The 24,152-nt window shown below is 36.9% G+C and overlaps 1 protein-coding gene across 3 annotated transcripts; it reads right to left on the minus strand.

Moving 5' to 3' along the window:
• On the minus strand, positions 1 to 23,723 carry LOC117414591 (RUN and FYVE domain-containing protein 2-like). 3 transcript variants are annotated; one of them, XM_034922261.2, is made up of 18 exons: positions 23,196 to 23,723; positions 21,107 to 21,280; positions 20,739 to 20,856; positions 18,626 to 18,727; positions 17,233 to 17,356; positions 16,853 to 16,917; positions 16,448 to 16,513; positions 15,496 to 15,565; positions 15,293 to 15,394; positions 14,574 to 14,690; positions 11,723 to 11,890; positions 10,174 to 10,271; positions 6,313 to 6,432; positions 5,140 to 5,269; positions 4,913 to 5,007; positions 4,530 to 4,578; positions 2,859 to 2,939; positions 1 to 2,354 (listed from the first exon to the last, which is right to left on the minus strand). In XM_034922261.2, the coding sequence occupies exons 1-18, from the start codon at positions 23,467 to 23,469 to the stop codon at positions 2,211 to 2,213; spliced, it is 2,097 nt and encodes a 698-aa protein (XP_034778152.1). In that variant the 5' UTR covers positions 23,470 to 23,723; the 3' UTR covers positions 1 to 2,210. The 3 variants fall into 3 exon arrangements, with proteins under 3 accessions (XP_034778152.1, XP_033880242.2, XP_033880243.1); XM_034024351.3 differs by having other exon boundaries at positions 23,506 to 23,720; XM_034024352.3 differs by lacking the exons at positions 1 to 2,354; positions 2,859 to 2,939; positions 4,530 to 4,578; ... (1 more) ...; positions 5,140 to 5,269; positions 6,313 to 6,432 and adding an exon at positions 6,685 to 7,252 and having other exon boundaries at positions 23,196 to 23,718.
• Positions 23,724 to 24,152: the final 429 nt, after the last annotated feature.

Raw genomic sequence — 24,152 nt, forward strand, 5'->3', positions numbered from 1 at the left:
TGTTTTTTTTTTTTTTGCTGTTGCTTTATTTCCAAAACTGGCCTTTAGTTTTGTTTGGCGACTTAAAACAGTTTTTAGTTACTTCTATAAACTTACATTGGAGTTACTAAGTACTGAACTGTAACAGCACTTCATTCTTAAAAGTCCACCTTTTATAACCTTTGAAAACAGATTGTACAATTTGTTATGTTTAAAAATCGTAGTATCTGGGTGTCCTTTTTTTCATCAGATGGCCTGAAAATGGGTATAAGCAGGTACATGCCTAAAAGTAACAGACTTTGAATCAATTTTAATTAATGCATTATTGTTTAATGATATAAACCAGCACAGCAACTATGCAGAATAGACAGTACATAGCTATAGTATGAATTTGTCATAAATTAGTCAGTGCACTGATTCATATTAATGCAGTACTATTTCATAAAAACTGCAAGATACAAAAACAGTATCATGGATACAAGTTATTAAATAAAGTAATCTGCATAACGTAGAAATGAGACGCTGTATTATAAGAGCAATCATGAAGCCTATACATTGTTTGTAAAAATACTCCTAGTATTCGAGTAATATGTATACTAAATCAGTTTTGTCAGCAAATCGGGGGGAAAAAAAAAAAATGCAAAAAGTCTGCTTGTCATAAATAAAATGCTTTACCAAATAAAGTTTTGTGTACCACAATTATACCAAGTATTTCTTTAAGCTTACACAACTAAAATGCTACACAATATTAAATTCACACATAATTTATCATATAATTATTGTTTTAAACCTTTTGGGTACATCCATTTCTGTACACTGCAGTTACACCTCCTTTTATATATTAAACACAAACATACTTCAGTAAGTTTATATAAAATACACCTGTTAACTTCTATTGATACATAAAACATTAGTTTTGTATGTGCTATAAATATTTTGTTATTTCTGTACTGGAATAAATTATAAATTCATATTATATTCAATAAAAATTATTGGTTGAAATATTAGAACGAACATAAAATACTGCATCGGACCACATTTTCAAATGAAGTACGTTCCAGCTTTTTCAAGAATAGAAAAATCCACTTACAGGTATTTCAAATTATCTGAATGTATACAAGGACCATAAAAATAAAAATTGTAATATTTCAATAAAGATATACTGATTTTAGGCACATTAGCACAATAAAGTTTGAAACGTAGTCTAACAGAGTTAGTGTGCCCAGAATGTATTGATGAAACTGGCTTCGTGTAACCTAGTTGTTAAAACATACTGCATTGTGTGCTAACAAGTCAGTCATCCAGAATGTAGTCGCCGTTTCTCAACCAGCAAACTTGAAACAATGCTGGGTTTTCTTCCCTCCTTTTCCCCCATAACAAAGTCCTTAATGTTACACGTATACAACAAACACAATTCTGAATCATCCAAATGTCACTAGTGCAAGGATCAAGCTAGTTCTTACTAGATAAATTGTACTGTAATCCATTAATGCAGAGGGCACACTAACAGTTTGTTCCTATTAATCGGTGTACTGCATTTGTACTACAGGTATTGATTCCATATATATTAAAAACATTAAAAAGCACCAATCAATACCTTTAAATATAACTAGACAGAGGTTTAATTGCACCACTTAAACAATTTAAAACAAGGTTGTAACAAAGACCTGGACCCGAATTAAATCAAAAAAGTTTATATGTTGATGCCATAGATGCACTTTACAATAAAAATTGCACCACCATGTTTTAGATTTTATTAAGGCCCAGGTCTTTGTAACAGCCATGTTTTTAATTGTTTAATTGAACCAATTAAACAACCACCACCCAGGTTTTGACAATGAACTGACATGTTTATAGTACCGTTCAGCTTTAGGTACTCCATAATTTCCATAGTATATCAAAAATATGTGCTGAGGACAAAGAATAACCATGATGTTTTGTGTTAAAAGCAACACAAAAATTAAATAAAAATAAAACATTCCAGTCATTATCTAATCATTTATGTTCTAGTGCTAAAAAGCTGCTTGCAAAAATTATATATATATATATATATATTTTTTTTTTTGATGAAGTACTATAAACTGTCAACATATCATCTGAGATGAACAGTGTTTCACTTTTGGCTTTGTGAACTTCCATTGCAGACAAAAAAAATGCTTTTGAAAATCCATGTAATTGGAACGAAGGCTGTGTTAGTAGTGTACCATGTACAGCATAAGACGACCTGGTTCTCATGCTGAGTTGGAGGAGCAGCATTGTAAGAGCATCGCATGGCAGGTGTCACACACCCGCACTGGCTTTGGTGAGGCTGCGAGAGGAAGCTCGTTGTCTGAACAGGAGTTACAGAAGATCTCGCCACAGTTTCTACAGTGATGCTGAAAAAAATAACAGAACAGCTTGCATTCACGATGTAGATCTCACGTGCAGTACTGAACGCAACATTTGATAGCAAACCTGCATTAAAAAAATAACCCATAGGGTGCCTTACTAGGCTAAAGAAAGCATTGCTTTATTTTCTCGTGTTTTGCACTTTCTGGGTCGTTTTGCTTGGATAGTAAAATTTCCTACCACCTTTTTGTCATTAGCTAACCAGATAATAATGACCACAATGTTTTCAACCATGGCTTTGACCTTACCACAGTATGTGCTTATGGTTACATACAGGAAAAAGTTTTATGATTCAGTAAAACACAAACCAACAAACACACAGAAAAACCAACATCTAGAAAACTTACAGGGATGTAAGAGCTTTACTAATCAGTATTGAGGCACGGTCCAGATAATTATGTGCTACAAACAGCACATTATTATTCTGCTCCTGAAAGCCAATACAGCACTGCACATTTTTACTGGAATGCCCCTTTAAATATCAAACTTACTTTTCTCCTGGAGATTGAGAACTCCTTTTCACAAAGTTTACAGTGAGTAGCATCTTTGTCTTTTAGCCACACTTGGCCCCCCTTTAAGACAAAAAGCAAATCAGAAACATGCAGGCAGTCCCAGAGGTTCTTACTGTTAAATGAGAGACGTGAAAGAAAATATTGCATTTGTAATTCTGAAGTAATTAACTTTTTTTAGATTTTACTTGAAAGATATAATTCAACAATAACATTTAAAGAGTCTGCAAATGCTACATTTGAAAGTTGATCTGTGTTCCTTCCTATCACTTTCCTATTTTGTACCTGCATATATCTGATCTATCTGCCTGACAATTAACAGGTTTCACAATTATTTCAATGAAGAACCCGAGTCAGCTTAAAGCAAATATTTTACTCCAAAAGGTATGTCATTTATTCAGGTATTTTCAGCGCTCCTGTAACCCTGGTTATAATACTCACCTTGCTATCTATTATTATCTCTCTGTATGTGTGTGTAATGTATTTGTAAAATCTAAATAAATGGCGCTTTTTTTTTTTTTTTTTTTTGTATTTCTGATTAGACATGATCAACACTGTAAACCTCTTAGAGGTCTCCACCCCAGCTACACTTAACCGGCTGCAAATAAACAACAAATACATTGAATATTATCATATGAAGCTGCAAGGTCTGTCTTTACTACCAATATTTTGCACAATTAACAGATTTTAATGATGGTTTCAAAGAAGAACGAGAGTCAGCTCAAAATCATTACACTATTCTAAAAGTTGAGTGCTGTATTACGGTATTATAAATCATAATTATGATACTGTCTAATTCCAGAATGTTTTAATGCACCCTCATCAGATCTTCTGTTGATGCTGGTTTGTCTTCGTTTGTTTGGTGGTTCTATAATTCCACCATTATAACCTAACCTTGTTTAATTCTTCTAATTAATATGAGAAAGTCATTTGTATCTTGAATAAATGAAGGAACTTCTTGAAGTTAAGATTGTGTAGTTTGCTGTATCCTCATAAAAGGAAACACTGTACTGCCAGTTTCAATCTCCTGTCCAGTTTAAAAGGGTGTTTTGTGTCCCAATGAGCTTGCTTCATGTGGCTGGGTTTGACATTCAATAATTAAACAAACACACATGGTGCCCATATCACACCTTATAGGCATCAGTTACAGGGCCCATCAGATGGGTGCCTAACCTTCTGTAGTTTCATTTTCTAAAAAGAACAAACAGCACAGCCAAATGGATAACTGGCTTTAGAAATATACATATGAATGAAAAAAAATTAATCTCAAACGAGATCCGTTACAAAACACCTAGTAAGACGATGCAAGTCCATCACGGATTTGGGTATGATGTATTAGGCTTACAGAATATTCAGCTCAAATTGCCTCCATTCCAAGGAGTCATTCACATGCTTTGTGAATAGGGCCATAAGTAATATGATTGTTTTTCTCTAAAAAGAAACCAGTAACAGGAGGGTCAATTAAAGCTCTTGCATGCAATTTTGTTGTTTCTTGCTAGTAACAAAAGAAAAAAAAACTGCGCAGTGGTACATGGCCCAAACTAAAATATTTAATGCTATTTTGGATTTTGTTAATTTGGTGTATCAGAAAGGCAAATGCATGGAATGGATTATCAGAAATAAATCAGACTCTAGGAAATGCACACTACAAACCTGCAGTGCCTTGTTTGCTTCCTTTATATCTTCAATTTTAATTTTTGATCTAAAATATTAGAAAACAGCAATATAATCAGTGATTTCTTTCAGAAAACATGTTATATGGAAACAATAAATACAAAGAAACTCTTCCTAAGTTAAGCAAAGAGATACTAAGTGCACTAGCATTTGTGAAAAAAAACAAATAATTCAAATATTGGCTAAGCACAGCCACTGCTATTTTTGAAGCAGTTTTAAATAAGAAAAACATCTCTAACGGTATTAACAATAATATGTAGACATCTGACCTTTACTGCAAGACATGTATTTAAAGGTTATGTTATTTGAATACTGTTGCTGTAGCGGAGTAGAATATTCAAATAGGATAGAGTGTACTTTACTCGCTGAGCTTGTAACCCAACTCCTGGAGAGCTTGTTCTTGCTCTTCACATATTCTCTTCAGCTGACAATTTTCATCTTGTAATCTGTAAAATTCCTGTAAAAAAGTTTTAGATTATTATATTATGAATCACGATGCTAAGCAATAGGGGTCTAGCGCTCAAACATCCCAGCTCGGTGAATAGCAGTCTTTCAAATGACAGGTGTATTAAAAATAGGGTACACCTACTTTTTTAAGCCCATTGATCTGTCGTGCCTCTGTGGTGAGTTGCGATATGGTTCCTCTTTCCCTCTGAAGATCATTCTGCAATGTCTGCCTCCATTCCTTTTCTATTTTTAAATCCGTTTCCAGCTGAGTTCTGGAACAGGAGAACAAAGGCGCACTTTCACTGACCCGCCTGAATGGTTAGTGAACCAGACTAAAAATAATACTACTTTATGTACGAAGAAACACATTCTAATATAGATTTCATATCCGGGACATGGTCATTGAAAGTGCTCATGCAATTTGTTTGTCTGAGAAAAGGCTACAGTCAAAGGACTGTAAGCTGTAAACCAATCTGGCAGTATGGTGAAAGACAGGGATTGTGTAGAAGATGAAGTAGCTTAGCTGCCCTGTCTTCTAGACTGCATTCTGATTCTCTGCAGACCGATGCTTCTAATTACTACAGCATTAAAGATAGACCAAGTTTGTCTTTTGTATATTACAGTAGGTTTGCTTGTTTAAAAAAAAAAAAAAAAAAAAAATTGCACAAAAACTCCATCTCCTTGGTTTGTGTAGAACTTTATGTGATACAGCCTTGTTTACAAGATGGAAATGACGTTGCCTTAAGATTAGCTATACCACATAGCCTCTCTGAAACCTGTATATGATGTTCTATAAAATAGGAATACAAGAAATCCTTTTATTGATTTATTGCAAGTTGTGCAGCTGATGTTGCTGTGTCAACATGGTTATTTCAATCATGTGACAGAAACCACATTTATGATTAGGTTGTTTCATTTTGGTTCCAGAACTTTGCCAGCTTTTTGTCAAGTAGTCAACTTTGTGGATATAAACCAGGTGGTTCAATTACAGTCCTGGAGGACCAGTCCACTCCAGGTTTAACTGGTATACAAACAATATAACTAACTACTTCAGGGTCTGGATGGAGGTTTAATTGATTCAATTAAACAATTTAGAACAGTGTTGGAACAAAGATTGGGACTTGAAGGGCCAACTTTGGCCACACCTTATGTAAACAAAAGTTTCCTGGGTGAACAGACCATTAGAAGGCTGACAAACATGGTAGAAAAAAAAAAGAAATGTCTGAAAAAAACAAAAACAAGAATGAACCCCCATACAAGCCTTAAATACCACAAAAAAATGAACGTGCTTGTTTTACTTCAATATTGTACTTACAACTGCTTCTCTCTTTGGGAAATCTGCTTTTGCAGGCTGTCGGCCTTATTGACAAATTCCTGTTTGAATTTCCTGGCCCCATCCTCGGCTGTGCAGCGCTCCCTCTCTGCTTGCTGTAATCTGGTGTAATTCAAATCAACTTTGGGTAAAACTGAGGCTAGAACTACGGGAGTGTAGGGAGGAGGGGGTGGAACAAAAAGGCAAAATAAAACAAATAGAAACGTCTGTAAATAAAACACAAAAAAACTGTAGGGGAGAAACTGGGAGTGGGCTGGGGATTTGGGGGGGGGGGGGGGGGGGGGTCATCGTCTCAAGCAACTTGACAATGAGCCACACAAAGTCAGCAAAGCTGGTCTAAATAACACCACAGACAAAAAGTATTCAAACATCTAATTTTATTGTTCCATTATTAAAAGTAGACAGATACACAGACATATATATCTTCATCTAAAGATTTGCTACCCTACTACTTTTACTTTATATGTGTTTCATTATTACAATACTTAGGACACATTTTTCCATTCTATAAAAAACATTTCATCTAAAAAAAAAAAAAAAGGCACCTTTTTTTTAAAATTTTTTTTATATAAACTGCACTTGTTGATATATTGGTCACTATTCACAAATCTCAGATTTTTTCGTGTAAAGACGGATTAAATGGAAGTTTTGCATGCATTTCTAGACTCTTGTTAAAGAAAATAACAACAGTCTGAAACGGTTTCATGAATATCAAAATGTATTGAAGTAATATAAACAGAATAAAGCTTTGTGAATAGGGTCTTTTGACTGCTGTGAACAATGTACAGTCTGTGCGAGCCGGACATGTACTGCTCAGAATGAGATATCTTTAACAAGCTTGTACTGATGTTCATCGTCACAGTTGGCGCATTTCACGAAAGACATTGCAAGCGATCTGGTCTGACTCAATAAATCATTGTCACTGCGCAACGTTACAGGGGAGAGAGAAGCAGGGAAGCACAAAGGTGTCGGAGGTATAGAATGCAAAAATGTGTGAAATAAAAAAGAAAAAAGACAAAAAAAGAAAAAAGGGAAAGAGGATGTCAATATCAGCAAATTTCCATGTTACTAAAGCAAGATTGTTAAGCAACTTATTAGTAAAATATTACAAAAAGAAAATGTCATAAACAGACAGAAGAGGGTACATGTTGACAGAAATATGACAGGGCTATGAATGGAATAACAAGTCAACGGGCTACCATCTGACAAGAACAGTGCGGGAAAACAAACATTTACCACAGAGGGTCTATTTTAATAAATAGAAGTATGCACTGTAATGCTCAATACGCATTTTAAACAAAAACACAATGGAAACTACTACATGGCATCATACAGTACACAAATTGAATCCCACCCAAAGTACACTTCCTGTGTTTTAACCAGTTGGGCATCCTTGTGCATGAATTATCATTCCTATTGCTTGTCAGGACACTCCTCATAATGATATGATTACCAGCATCCCCTTTATTTAGTAGCAAGTTTATTCGGGAAGTAATCCTACTCTACTTTTACAGTTGAAAATTAGCTTTTAATTTGAGAGGTCAGGGTCTGCACTTACAAAAAATAAATACATAAATAAAAGAAATAAATAATTTTGTGAACAAAAACAAAAGCATCCCTGGTGGCAAAATACAAAATGGCACCTCTGATCAAATGGTTTGTAAACAAACAAAACAGACATGTGGAAAAACCATTTGATCTGGGTCTCTATTATGATAAGAGGCTCAAACAATGAGGAAGGGAAACAGCTTTTTTCTTTTTTTTTTTTTTTTTTTAACTGGGCAGCATCAGTAGAACTTGACATAGAATCTATAACAGCAGTGAATCTAAATACTGCTACTGAGAAATCAAAATGGTTTAGAAAAATGAAGCACCTAACAGTGCATGTCAGTTTTGTTAGTGCATGTCTGTTTATGCAAAAATGTAAAATGTCAGAGGAACCTATTTAATTATTTAAAAACACGGTGGAATATACATAGTTTAAATCAATTGAATAGACCCCACAATCTCAAAGCGTGTTGTCTGAATTATTGATATAAGAATATAAAAGTTATGAACTACGGGATTCCACGCTGATTTTGATCTTAAAGATTTTCATTTTATGTGGCACATTGTGAAAGTCCTGATATGTTGTTATGTCACACACAATTTATATATATAATTCAGTTTGTTTTTACATTATAAACATAGCTGGAAATTCTCTTGTTTGTATGATGTATTTTGGTTGGTATTTACTTTAAATATATTGTAGGGTATTTAAAAAAAATTGTAAGCTAATGAAAACACAGATAAAACAGAATATATGAATACTCAGAGTGGTTGTAAAACACCAAGGCAAGGGGACAGTGAAAACAAAAACACAAAGAGAATGTAATGTTGACGCTTCTTCCTCTTTAAAGTTTCATTTAAAGCTGATGCAATCCATTTTTTGTCAAAACAGTGTTTGACTGTCAATTTTTCAGGTTACAGATAGTACTAGTTCAATTTTAATGACATACTTGAGATTGGCGGTTTTCCATCACGAAAATTAAATGATACTGTGCATCATCACCTATTTAAGCATTAGAGAATTTATGTTTTAGTAGATCCGTGTCCCTTGTCCTGCCATATTGGTGCACGTTTGCTTGCTGTACACAGCTGCTGCATTCTATGATTATCTAGGTCAAGGTTGCTTGTGGGTATTCTACAGGACAAATTAGCCTTTGTTGTTTCAGTAATTTTGCAAAGCTTGTGCAGCCAAACTATCTCAGAGGCTATCAGGTTGTGGTTTGATATTTGCATGGTAACAAAAACTGCATTTTAAATGCGTGGCATCTTTCACATTGATCTATGATCCAATATGGCTCCCTACTGAGGTCATGTGACGAAGTTTCACTTCAATAATAACATTACTGCTAGTTTGCTTCATGTTTACAAACCTAAATCAAATATGCCATTCCCATTACATTATGCCCCATAAATGTACCTATTTATGTATTTGTTTTTAATTTAGGGGTGGGGTGTTTATTGCCTAGTTAACTCCAATCAGACCCTTGTTTAAAATTCTTGGTATTGCTGAATAGATGATTGTCCCTTCTACATTGACAGGCAATGGATTTTAATAAGCAACACTTCCCACAAGTGTACCGTCACTCCAAATGTTTACCCTTTTATTTAAATCATGTGCCTATTGTTGTAGAGGGGGTTATCGATTCAGCAATAGCACAAAATGTAGCAAACAAGGGTCGGATCAGAGTTATCAGGGCAATAAACATCCAACCCTGGTTGTTCTTGCGAGAGGGTTTGCTCATTAAAATCAATGGCATATATGTGAAGAGTGGATGATTATATATTCAGGGATTCCAAGTTATTACAATAAGCGGTCTGAGTTGGGTAAACAAATATCCCACCCACAGTAACACAAACCAGCAGGAGTGTCCCAGTAATTCTGAACATTACTAGTCAGAAATTTATTTCTTGACTAAACAATCCTAGATTTAGTACCAAGTGTAACGAAGATCTGAGTTGGTGGGTGGCATGATTAGACATGGAATGACCAAGTTCTCTTGGTTATGTTTAACAAGATATATACAGTATGAAGTTCAATTTCATTTTTGCAAACTGAGGACAAGATTCTAAAAGCTTTACTCAAACTGTGCAGTGTTTCCTGAGAATAAAACACCAATTGCAATTTAAAACTACTGAAAGACTGAAGACTACCCACAAGCCCCCTAAATCAAATGTCTGACTTTGAGCATGTATCCCAAATTGTTATAAAGAGGTTACTGGTGTGACAATAACTTTGTAGATATCAACATAAACAACATCTCATATTAATAGAAAGAGTATGAACAGATACTGTACCTTTGTTCCAGCTGCTTCATGGTTGCAGTTATCTGATTGGTCTTCTCCTCAAGCCTGCTTATTATGTCATTCTTCTGCTTCAAACCATCATCAGAATGCTATAAATACACAAGAAAGTTTTCAGCAAATCAGACAGAACAACAAAAGAAATATGAATACAAATTCATGTAGAATGGCTGGGAGTTGGACATAGCTGCCTGTGGTAACCCACTTTGAAACCAACTATAGCTTTAAACTTTTAATACGGTCTGCAGCCACTTGGGAGCAAAAGAAAATTGATCTCATCAGGCTTCTAACAGCCGATTGATCTCAGAAGAACTTTGTCTAGCTGGCTCTTAATGGACCCCAATGACTCAGTACCAATAACATTGCTTGGTAACCCATTCCATACCCTCTCACCACTCTGTGTAAAGAAGTACCCCTACCCTCTGTCCCAAATCTGTCTGCACTCAAATTACAACCACAAGTTATTGTGCTTGTGCTGCTTGTCTTGTTTGACCATTTAATAATATTTTGACAGTAACATAAATTATACTTTTTGTTATGCACTATAAATACTGACTAATGTTTCTAAGGAAGTTAAACACTGGCTACTGTTTCTTTGACGTTAGTCAGGCAGCATCAACATTTTCTGAATCCATGTTGGTGGTCTGTGACAGAGAAAGAATGAATCTTAGTTATTAATCTCCCTCCCGACCTGTGAGGTTGCTGCATAAAGGGAACAGAGTGCCCCGGACTGGATGGTCAGGCAATTAATTCCAAGGGTTAGGTGGAAGTCGGCTATCTAGAAAAGGGGCAGATCTACGGTACACCAAGTCAGCGCTCCAGAGGGAAAGCGATGTGGCAACTGCGGAGTGGAGGAGAAATGGTTGCACTCGCTAACCGAAGAGGCGTGACTGACGGTACAAAAGGGGACGTGGCTAGGTGATCTGTTCCTTTGTTTACGGTTAAGAGAAAACCTGAAGGACCAAATCAAAAATAACTTCGAGTGTTTAGTGTTTGTTTGTTTTGGCTAACACGATCAGGAGCTGTCGCTTAAGGCCAGCACAAATCCAGACAACACTGCACTATTGTTCACAGATACATTGTATATTCACCATTTGCACATTAGCACTCACTGTGTACTTGTGATCGTGTGTGTGTCTTGTGTGTGTTTAATACTGTGTCTATTATTTCGGGACTGTAACCCGTAGTTTAAATTGCTGTGTATTGCCTGGGATTATTATTTGCGGTCACAAACGACCTGGATTACAAACCATCCCCCAAATAAAACATTGTTTGGATATTGAAATCCACTTGTTTGTCTTTATTTGTGCACCGCATCACTTCAACACCTGCGCACTGCAACCCACTTGGTCACACCGTTTCATATAACATTTGCTTTACCCCTTCCATTTCACATGGATATTTCATTTCCCTTCCACATTTCCAATCCTCCAGAGACATTACCTGTCTATTGATTTTAAAGAATACAGCCAGCCCTGCTGGTTTGTGCTGCTTTGGGATGGGAATACATTGAGGGTTCCTATCTGTAAAATGACTGTTATACCTGCATTCTTTGGTACATCTCAATGTTAATGGCTTTGACCTCATCCAGCTGATGCCGCAGACCAATCAGGGTGTCCTGTTTTTCATGGATGTCCTTTTCAAGAAGCTTCATGGCCAGCTCCATCTCATGCTTCATGCTCACCTGCACCATGAGTTCATTCTCAACTTCCTGCAGAGACAGGCAGAGTTTGAGAGCAGGCATACCTCCAAAAAAACAAGAAAGTCTCATCTGCATAAGCCAGATGTTTACCTTCAGAAGACAGAACAGGTCACAGATAAATGTAGAGAATGATTTGGAGACTGCATTTCACAAACATATATATAGATTTTCTTTCTATACACTATAGTTCCATCAAATAGCAGTACAGCACACTCTGCAATTCCCATAATGGTAGGTGATGATTTGAGCAGTTCATAGGCTACCTCAACATATCAAAAATAGTTTGGACAAAACTAGACAGAACCAGCTGATTCTCATTTTTATACTGGTGGATACAAGATAGATCCACATACCAAAAGTTTAAATGCCAAATAATTATTTTACGGCGTTTTTATCAAGTGTCGCTCCAGCCTTTTAGTCATCACATAGTACTGACAACACTGGTTTCACAAATGTTTTAGGATGGTATTCTTTTGGAAAACAGTTTACACACAGACACCTAGGAGAAAAAAATACTGTCAGCATGTACTTTAAAAATAGAGCAATAGAATAAAACAATAATTTTAAAATAATTTAAATAATTTAAAATAAAGGCATAATACACAATACATAATACACAGGGTGAAATCTGTGGTTTAGTTAGTTGTTTTTTTGACTTTGGTGGTCATAATAGAGGGATTACCCTGTAGTAAAATATGCCTATAGAAAGTCTACACCCCCTTTCAAAATGTTCACCTTTTGTTGCCTTATAGCCTGGAATTAAAATGCATTAAAATATATATTTTTTCATTTATCTACACATCCTACCCCACAACTTAAGTGAAAAAAATATTTTAGAATATTAATTAAAAATAAAAACTGAAATAGCTTGGTTGGATAAGTGTCCACCCCCCTTGTAATAGCAATCCTAAATTAGCTCAGGTGTAAACAATCGCCTTCAAAATCACACACCAAGTTAAGTGGCCTCCACCTGTGTTAAATTGTAGTGATTCACATGAGTTCAGGATAAATTCAGCAGTTCCTGTAGGTTCCCTCTGCTGGGTAGTGCATTTCAAAGCAAAGACTCAACCATGAGCACCAAGGCGCTTTCAAAAGAACTCCGGGACAAAGTTGTTGAAAGGCACAGATCAGGTATAAAAAAATATCAAAGGCCTTGAATATCCCTTGGAGCACGGTCAAGACGATTATTAAGAAGTGGAAGGTGTATGGCACCACCAAGACCCTGCCTAGATCAGGCCGTCCCTCCAAACTGGATGACCGAGCAAGAAGGAGACAGATCAGAGAGGCTACCAAGAGGCCAATGGCAACTTTGCAAGAGCTACAGGCTTTTATGGCCAAGACTGGTCAAAGTGTGCATGTGACAACAATATCCCAAGCACTCCACAAATCTGGCCTGTACGGTAGGGTGGCAAGAAGGTAGCCATTACTCAAGAAAGCCTACCTTGAATCCTGTTTGAAGTATGCAAACAAACACTCAGGAGATTCTGTAGCCATGTGGCAAAAAGTTTTGTGGTCTGACGAAACTAAAATGGAACTTTTTGGCCTAAATGCAAAGCATTATGTTTGGCGGTAATCCAACACAGCGCATCACCCAAAGAACACCATCCCTACTGTGAAGCATGGTGGTGGCAGCATCATGTTATGGGGATGTTTCTCATCGGCAGGGACTGGGGCAGGATAGAATCGAAAATGAATGGAGCAAAGTACAGAGAAGTCCTTGAGGAAAATCTGCTGCCGTCTGCAAGAAAGCTGAAACTGGGAGGGAAGTTCACCTTTCAGCATGACAATGACCCAAAGCACACAGCCAAAGCTACACTGGAGTGGCTAAGGAACAAAAAGGTAAATGTCCTTGAGTGGACCTGTCAGAGCCCCAACCTAAATCCAATCGAAAAGTTGTGGCATGACTTGAAGATTGCTGTCCATCAACGCTCCCCAAGGAACTTGACAGAGCTTAAACAGTTTTGTAAATAAGAATGGTCAAATATTGCCAAATCTAGGTGTGCAAATTTGGTAGAGACCTATCCCAACAGGGGTGGTGGAGACTTATCCAATTATGATCTTTCAGTTTTATATTTTTAATATATAATTTTTTTCTCAATAAAAACTTTTTTCCCCTTAACAGTGTGGAGTTAAATAAATCCTTGTTTAAATGCATGAAACTCTGAGGCTCTGACACAACAAAATGTGAAAAAAGTTCAAGGGGGTGTAGACTTTCTATAGGCACTGTAGTATATATATATATTATATATATATATATATATATATATATATATATATATATATATATATATATATATATATATATATATATATATATATATATATATATATATATATATATGATATGCCATGGCCCAACTGAAAATATCAAATTTATTTTACAACTTAGCCTTTGTCTCTTCACAAGGTCAAAAAAGGTCAGGCTAACCAGTAAAAATAAATCTGATATTTTCAGTAGGTCCATGGCATATTAGATTTATAAAACATTGCTCTTAGAAACAGTTGCTTTATGTATTTTTTAAAATTTTTTTCATTATTTCTGCAGTTTAAATTAGGACTTTGTTGTGTCCCCCCCACAGTTTGTAATAATGATTGTCATGCCAGGGTCTTGTATGATCGAAGGAACGTTCATTTCATTGGTGCTTTGTCTCACGGGGGCGGGGTCATTTTCTCCAGGGTGTGACACACTCACCTGTCTCAGCTGACACTCCTCTCGCAGCTGTCTGCGTGTTTCATTGTACATCTCATCCATCCTTTGTCTCGACTGCTTGTATGTGTCCAGCTCACTGTCGACGTCAACCTTCGTCACCTACATTCAAACAAAACGCATGCTGAAGTCACTGAAGCCTTAAGGTTGTTACATACAGTGCTTATAGATCATTTATAGATCTGAGAAGTCAAAAGTTTCACACATGTATTTTGTTTTCTATATTTTTCTAAAAGTAAAGGTACCTGCGCTATATCCCCCACTGCCTAGGTTAGCACATGAGAATGTAAACTCCAAAAATAACTTTTCACCTGGCATGATGATGTCCATGTGAGACAGCCCACATTTACTTCACTTCAAGTTTATTTAAAAAAAATGTTAAGGATTAAAATAAGCACATTTATTAGAAATGTATTTGGATTTAATTTCAGTAACTGATAGGAAAACAGTCTTTCTTCATGCGAAGAGACTTCTGAAAACTGACCAAGATGGCAATGGGCAGAAATCACATTTGAAAAAAGCTATTGTAAAAACAGTAATATTTGTGAATGCTTAACAGTTTAGGCTAGGCTATTTAATTTTTAAGGATAGCAGCAGCCGTAATACATTCACTTCATTAATTCTCAACTCCACAAAAAACAGCTCACTTCATCAAAATATTTTTACCTTCAGAAAGGATTCATGCATTTGACATTACACTGTACCTCTAGCTGTTGGTGTGCTTTCATCAAAATGATGGTGTTCTCATTTCTTAGCTGATGATTTTCTTCCTGTAGTTTAATTATATTGTTCTTTGCTATTGCCAGCTGAAAAGAAAACAGAATCGCTGGTTTTTGCCTTTGCTTTTATCATTTAGTTTGCTGACCTTATTTTTTTATACAGCATGTATTGAAAAGAGAGACAGTACCTCTTCAATCAGTTTAGTGTTTGACCTCTCCATGGAATCAACTCTGCCTTGCAGGCTATGTACTGTAGAACTAAATAAGAAGTCAACAGAACGCAAAGTTTTGTAAATTGATAAAGAAAGTTTTAAAGAATAGAACATTTGTAGCAAATTTTACACCTGTATAAACAACAGTACCCAAGATAACAAGACTGGGTAAATACCGATATATTCAATTATTTTGATTCAAAGAACGTGAGAAACCGAATAAACTAGATGAAATCATCAAGGTGTTAATAACGAATAACAAATAAAGCACACCCTATTGTACATGTGAGGCTGTTTCTGATGGCACCGATACAACTGTGTAACTATGTGCCACCAAAAAACATATTTAAGGCACTACAGCTTTACTGTATATTATGCTTTATATGAACACAAAGGCAAGGATTATATGTAGGTCTTTATATAGTCTGTAAAGCAATAAGGCCAACGTGTATGTGGTTTGAAAGTTATTATATTTGGTATTGAAGTCTTTTCTAGATGTAGCACCTACCATTGCTTTATTCCTTTTCAGTATTTTGTATTCTTATCAAGTAAAGCAAGCTGTGATTTTCATGCGTTAACGGAAACATATTCACTTGTATAGAAATACATTTTTATCTTTTTTTTATTATTACATAAAACAAGCTATTTGGAGTTTTTTTTCTTTTTTTGTTTCCGTTTTTCTATTTATATTGAGCCCCTGTATGTGGCACAGTACTACATACCTCTAGGCTTTATGGGCAAGATTAAAACAGTTGCTTTGGCAACTAAATGGATTCTTGAGGTAGTCCACTTAAACAACGCTTGCAAGAAGGGGTTTGCTTTGTTGCTGACTTGCACATTTCATTTGTTCCCCTAAACCAATGAAGCCATTTTATGCTTTCTTCCATTTTAAGACCGGAAACAATAATTCATATACACTGAAACTTACTTCAATTGTCGATTCAGTTCTTCTACATAGTTCTTCTGGTCCAGCATTGCAGCAATTTGTCCACTTCTGTAACAGAGTCCAAAGCATTAAAAACCTGATATTTGCACACACTGCAAGCTTTACTTTTTAAATTTAAATTTAAATTTGTTTTAATTAGTTTCATAATGTTATGGTTACATTTAATGAAACCAATTTTTATTTGCGTTTCCTTTCCAGATGAGGACATACCAAAATCAAATCAATTATTCTATCGTCTTCAGTTGTGAGGCTTTACCATTGCTTAGATCTGCATCGCTTAACATAAATGCTGTCACAGCTACAAACCAGAGATGCAAAATAAAGCATTGAACTTCACACACATACATACATTTACTACACTCTGAATGCTACAGTACTGTGTGTTACCTTTCTTCACTTCTATAATCATCAACGTCATTCTTGAGGTAAATGGAAAAGTCAATAACTCCAACCTGTCAGAAATGAAAAAAACATTTCAAAATTAAGACTCTCCACTAGTTACAGTACAGTGTACATCATAAAAAAAAACCACCCGTGAATAAAACATCTAGTTTTAGTGTATATATATATATATATATATATATATATATATATATATATATATTTCACCCTATTTGATACTTTCCATTGACTGCAATACATTTAATAACCTATGGTTTGGTGTGGTGGAGGGTGAATGTTGTTTTGAATGTTTGTTTATGGAGAAAGGTAAATGAAATGAGAAAGAAGAACAGAGTTTTTATCACAGAGTCCAGTACCAGCCTTACTTGTGAATCCAGATCTTCTCCTTTCACACACAGGTTCGCATCAATCACGTTCAGTCCTACTAACAGCCCAACGATAACTGCTCCTTCCTCCTCTACCATTACTGCATAATACTCGTAAAAATCACTGCAAAACAAACACACATTACTTCAAATATAAAGCACTGGGGTAACTCTGTAACACACCATAGAGGGTAAACCCTCAACATTGAACTCCATGAAGAATTCACCCCCAAGCATTTACCTTGACACTAGCTGTATAAACCCTACCTTCTGGAATCTCAATGCTTGTTTATTCAGGGAAAGCATACTGTACAAGGTTAACAGAGGAAGAGATGTTTCTCAATTTAATTTTTTTATTATTCCAAAATGGTTAAATATCCAGTTTAAAATTATCAATGTATATCATCGGCATTTTGGTTAGATTTAATTTCCTCCTTGTTTTCTAGAATTTCTGATTTGAGAATTATTTACCGTGCTGAGTAACGATTTCAGCAGGTGGGGTGAGATTGCTTGAAGAAGTTCCCACTGTGGGAAGTGCAGCTGTAATTTGCGTTATCTTTGAAACTGATTTTGCAGCATGGTTTTTTAATTTACTGTTTCCACAATTGCGGAGTGGGCAACATCTAACCCAACCTCTAAATAAAATTCAGCTTGCAGACTTTGCAATATTCTTATTTCAAAAAACTGTTTATCCAATGGGTAGTTCCCCTTAATGGGATATTTTATCATCTACATTGTCCTAATATTTTATTTCCTACTAGTTTAATATCTCAATTTGCATTGTGTATTATTTTCTTTTTTTCTGTGTTGATCATTCACTGTCATGCTTACTAATTATTCTAGCAAATATTCAGAAGTGTGTGAGAGAACACAGCAGTGTAGCACATGCTTCAGGTCACAATGCTTCACCTAGACACCACCACTTCACCACTACACTTTACAGTAGCAAGCACAGCAAATACAGTTCTTTGCAGGCACTGTCTGTACTTTTTTTTTTTTTTTTGCAAGAAAATGTTAACATTTGAAAATCCTCTAACATTTTATACAAAACTTTTTAAAATATGTAGCTTGGTAACAAATGTTCACTATATCTTACTCAGAACTTGAAATGCAGATGTTTAAAGTAATTCCCTAGTAAAAAAAATAATTAATTAATTAATTAAAAATGAATAAGTGCCTTTTTCTAGCTCAATAAAAATAAAAAAGTATATTCAGAACACATGAAGCCTCCATCACATCCGAGTCATTTGAAATACACTGACAAAACATACACTGCACCACTATGTTTATACTGTACTGCACACCAAATTAGGGGATCCAGATGGCTTGTCCCTAATCAAGTTCAGATAATGTGTTCACTGCAAGTCCATTCTATAATAGTTAAGTACTGTACCTCAGGAGGTCCTTCCTTGTAATTAAGCAGCGCAGGTAATCTGCCAGTTTCTTCTGCATCAGAGCCAACCTGAGCCATGCCCGAGCACGACCCAAGGGAGTCCTGCATAGAAACCAATACAAACGCGAGTCAAACAGATGTACCTCAGTTTATAGGCTAGCAGCAGAGCCCCACAAAGGGCCTTTGTTTTTGAGGAACCTAAACTTGTGATTCAAAATATTTACATCGGAGGAAATGCTGGTGAGCTGAGAATTACATGATTATACCTCTTTAGAACAGAGGCTAAAAATGCATCTCAGCCCTTACATTATAGTATCTGTAGTCTGTAATACCAGTTGCTATAGACATTTTTAGAGGTGGTAGTAGCAGATTCAACAGTGTACCATGAAAAACATTTTTGTTACGTTGCACTAAAACCGTCAATGTTCACCGGACACCAACTGTAATGCAACTATTGAGGGAATCGTAGATTACATCTATGTATGAACTACCAAGACACCATGACTTAGTTTACATGCAAAAATATATCTCACCTTTTTGTCACACTATTTAGGTAGTACCTTTCGAGCAATTTGGGTTTACCTGTAGTTTTATTTCAGGGAGAGAAATCCTGCTTGCAAATGGCCCAATAATTATTAGGGTATATGGTATAGTTCAATGTTTCTGTCAGTGTTCCAATGTGACCTTATACAACTACTGATACCGTGCAGCTTTCTTAAACTGAGTTTACAAGAAGTTTTTAGATTGTGTTGAAGAACCGCAAGTGCAGCCTAACTGAAAACCCACCCTTTTTAGCTGTATGTTTTGGCTGTGCACTTACCACTGAGTTTCTAAACTGCATGGAAACCAAGCTTATGTGTTCATCTGTATCACTGATATGGCCAGAGATTGTGGCAATGATTTATTTATTTTTACCTGAAAAGCTGGTTGAAAAACATAAAAAGTACTGAGGAAATGTCTGCAGATTTGTAGATAACTCCACAGCTGTCTACTGTTAAAAAGCATATATCTCATCATTTATATTGATTAAATAAAGCAAAATGAATACACATCTCTACGGTCCAAACACAAGTATGATATTTTTTAATTGTATATGGAAAGAGTTGCATTGCAATAAATGGTGTAATTTTATGCAATAACAGTTTAACTGTTTTTAGCAAAGTGACACGAGATCGAATGATTCTTGGTGTTAGATCTCCCTCCCGACCTGCGAGGCAGCTGCATAAAGGGAACAGAATACCCTGGAATAAATGACACCACAGTTTATTCCCAGGGTTAGGTGGAAGTCGACCATCTAGAAAGGGGGCAAAGCTACGCTGATTGGAGGAGCAGATGCGCTCGTTGACCAAGGGGTCATGGGTGACATTATAAAAAGGGGACGTAGTGATGTGATCTGTTCCTTTGTGAATGGTTACGTTTAATGACCAGAAGGAGAACCTGTGCTGTGAAACGTGTGTTTTGTTTGTTTTTGTTTGTCATTAATAATACTGTTTGTAATTATTCTGACGGCTAACACGATCCAGAGCTGTTGCCAAAGGCCAGCAGTAAACCCGGATCAGCAACACTGCACTTTTGTTGTCACTAAAGAACTGTATTCACTACGAGCACTACAGCACACACTGTGGACTGGTGCTTGTGTTACGTGTCGGTGAACTGAAACGGGACTGCTATTATTTCGAGGCAAACCCGCGGCTTATAAATAAGCAATACACACCGCTGTATTAAACCTGCATTGCACCTGGATTATTATTATTTGTCTGATTATTGATCACCTGCACACTGTTAACCACTTTGTCACAAGCCCCCTCTAGAGAAACTACATTTTTTTAAATAATTTTCCATTAATAAAAAAGGAGGCCCCCAAAAGGGAACAACAAGGGCATTAATCGAATACACCACTAGCAACCTAAGCCTTTATTTCAACAGTGTGGTCATATGTGGAGCGCTTCTGCCCAGGCTATCCCCCTTGGGGAACTTATCAGGGGCCTGGAGGGAAGCAGCCAATTCACCAACATCCTTCAGTGAGCTGCAGAAGCTTCTCTTAAGCCTGTTTACATGTATAAAGAATCCTCACACGAAGGTCCCTTGCTGCTGATACACTTGTGAAACTTACTTGAGCCCAGGCAGGTCACGGACACTGGCAGCTATCTCTCCAGCTTCTGGACAAAGCTTCTCAACCAGCTCCAGGGGTCCCCAAAGAGATTTATTATAGCCCAGGAAAGACTTCTTCACTGGGAATAGAAACAGATGGTACTACTATGCATGACAGTTCCCAGTGGTAGCACACTGCAATGCAGGTTTTCTACGCAGTGTACAAGTTTCTTTTCTGGCTGAATGCGATGACGATCAAGACATTGAACGCAACTAAAAATGATACACATGCCAAGTGTATTTAGTATTAATGGTAATTTAGGGAATGGGAATAGATTTTAAAACAATAATTAACACCTTTAATCTGTAGTAAATGAAGTGATATGTTACCTTTAAGGCCGTGTTTAAGACAGTGCTCCATTACAACAAAGAACTGCTGGAGGGGGGGGTAATCGGAGTCCAGGGTGCGACCGAAACTCAGAGCAGATTCAATCAGTCCCTTTATGCTGAGTTTTGCCATGTTCAACAAGTTTGCTCGTTCAACTGCCATGGGATCTCTTATAGCTGAAAAAAAGGAAGAGGTTACTGCTTTAGGCACTCACTTTCAAATGGGTCTGCCTTTCTGTATATGACTTGAGTTGTTTGGTAAATAATAAATCCATCTCTTTAGTGTCATCCCCCTGCATGTTTTAGCCCACTGCTAAAACCTGGACTAACTTGAATGGATCCGACAGGTAAAGTTCATGGCAACTGACCCTTGATGCCAACTAAACACACTACAGACTTCTGATAGAAGTAGTAAAAATGGTTGTTTAAATCCTGTGATTATTTTTAGTTGCGTGTTTATAAAGCATGTTTATCTCTGCACACACTAAAAAGTCTGGTCTAAATTTTAAATGCAGCTAACCACAATACAATATACAGGTAGTGGACAAAAAAATGGAAACACCAATGTAAAGTCACTTAATAGGGCGTTGGGCCACTATGGTATCCCGCTCTGTGGAGTTCTCGGCTGCTCGCGTCCAAGGTTGAAATTTGCAGTCAATTGATCTGCAATTGCTCGTCTGTTTTGCCTTGCACTTCGAATTAATGCATGGATATCACGATCATGGAGTATGCGCTTCCGCCCACTGTTGCCCTTTGCTGATGATGTCTTTCCTTCGGAGTTCCATGCCGACATCACCTTAGACACCGTTGCTCGTGAAACATCAGCAAGTTGAGCTGTCTTGGTCACTGAAGCTCCTGCCAAACGCGCCCCAACAATCACCCCTCTTTCAAAGTCACTGAAGTCTCCTCTTGCAGCCATGCTAGCCATAATTATAGGCAACCAGGCCTGTCCAGCATTTTTATACATGACCCTAAGCATGCTGGGATGTTATTTGCTTAATTAACGCATGAGCTACACCTGTGTGGAAGCTCTTGCTTTCAATATACTTGGTGTCCCTCATTTCCCCAGGTGTTTCCATTTTTTTTCCCACTACCTGTGATTTCTTAAACAAGGGTAGGGCTGGTTTTAAGCTCTTTCAGTCACATTTATGCAGAGCTAAATCATCCATTTTTTTTTTTTTCTTAAGGTTCCCGAGGCTGTGTGGTACAGGAGGTCCCTGGTTCAAATCCCAGCTCAGCCACTGACTCATTGTGTGACCCTGAGCAAGTCACTTAACCTCCTCATGCTCCGTCTTTCGGGTGAGACGTTGTTGTAAGTGACTCTGCAGCTGATGCATAGTTCACACCCTAGTCTCGTATCTTGTAAAGCACTTTGTGATGGTGGCCCACTATGAAAAGCGCTATATAAAGATTATTATTAAAGTTGAATTAACCCATTACAATTGCTTGGACTGTTTGTAATGGAACTTGTAATAATTAACATAGAACTGCACATCAAAATGAACACAATTGACCAAGTACCGATGCCTGTCACTCTATTAGCAGCTGACATTAAAGCAAGAACACACCAGTGCCACTTTTGCCACACCCATATTACACTGACCTCCACAGGTCAATGCTTTATTACTTTCTGCTGGTCGCCCATAAAAAGGTTGGTTGCTAAAGACTCTGTGACAACCCTGTTTAACAGGGTTGGGGTTCTAGTGTTGGTTCCAATTTGAAATACATGAGCCACGTGCAAAGCAAGAGAAAACAGGTGTTTGCATGTTACTGCTACAATTAAATAACAGTTCATCTTGCAGTTTCAGCTGGGGATACCATTAACTCACACGAGTAGCTCGAAACCTATTGTTAATAAATGTAAACTATGCTTCAGTTAAGCACAAAATAAATGAACTGTACAGTAGTACGTAACTGGAATTACATCACATTTAAACTGCAAAAACACTTTTTAAAAAATCACTGATTTTAAATTATCCTCCGATGTGGTTTAGGAGAGCTGATCTACCTTGTTAATCAAAAGCTGTAAAATGACAACTACAACAAAAAACACGCTGATATTGTGATATACAAATAATTCATTCAAATTTACCCTTATATACCCAGTCCTCGGAAAAATGAGGAGACGTTTTATTCTGCTCAACTGCTTTCGGTAGGACGTGGATGCTTCCTGACAGCGTCTCTGAAGCTTTCCTGGCTAATGCAAATATGGGTGCCTGCCACCTCCCATCCCCCGCCTGCTTACTGGCAGCCTTATTGTGGTTCGATTTTTCTTCTTGTAATCTGAGGATGCCAAACGTTTGGTCTTTTTCCTTGCTGCTCTCAGTTTCTGCCAAAGTAAGCTCCTGTTCTGCCGGGGACGCCATTATGCAAAATAAACCAGCGATAATAATTATTATTACCTTGCAAAAATGCCCAAATATCAACCCTTTTGGGCTGTGACATCGACTGCAAGGTATTCTACATGTTTTTGTTTCACGAAGTCCTCATTCGATTTCTCTATAGAATCACCCTGTCAAGTGTCAAGTGTCAAATTATACAGAGGTTTTGTTCACACTCAGCTGCCCGTTCTTTCTCTGAATCTCCCCAGTCCATAGGTAGGAGGAGCCAAGCGGCTCACAAGACACAAAGCAATACGTAATGCTTTAGGAAAAAAACTGGGTGTGTTCCTAATATACAGTATAACCTACCTGTCTAATCCAAACCCTCTACATACCGACATTCTGTATAATTCGGCATGATTTCTGGGTCCCGACCAAATATTGAAATGAATTGTATGATCCCCTTGTACTGTGCTCACTAGCCCCCCTGCTCTACAAGTATATGGACAGCAAAATTGTTTTATTGGGACCACCCATAGGGATTAATTGATTAAATGATCTAGCAGTCTTGTTTTGCTGAGAAAAATAAAGAATTAAAGAAATTAGCTATAATTAATCTGAGAGCCGATATTTACCCTCAGTTACCGAGATACCTGGGGAGTGAGGGAGGGAGGGAGAGAGAGATGTCGGCTGTGTTATGCTTTGATAAGCGTGCATCCCGTTTACTC

This window comes from Acipenser ruthenus, chromosome 7, assembly GCF_902713425.1.
Source record: "Acipenser ruthenus chromosome 7, fAciRut3.2 maternal haplotype, whole genome shotgun sequence".
Classification (NCBI taxonomy): domain Eukaryota; kingdom Metazoa; phylum Chordata; class Actinopteri; order Acipenseriformes; family Acipenseridae; genus Acipenser; species Acipenser ruthenus.

Bases quoted from the DNA above. Each gene is read 5' to 3' on its own strand.
- LOC117414591 (XM_034922261.2), bottom strand. From the start codon at position 23,469: ATGGCGTCCCCGGCAGAACAGGAGCTTACTTTGGCAGAAACTGAGAGC. The intron at 15,566-16,447 runs GTAAGTTTCAGT...CTTCTTATTTAG, and splicing joins GAACTGAATCGACAATTGAA to TTCTACAGTACATAGCCTGC. The intron at 5,008-5,139 runs GTAGGTGTACCC...ACTTTTTTACAG, and splicing joins AGATCAATGGGCTTAAAAAA to GAATTTTACAGATTACAAGA.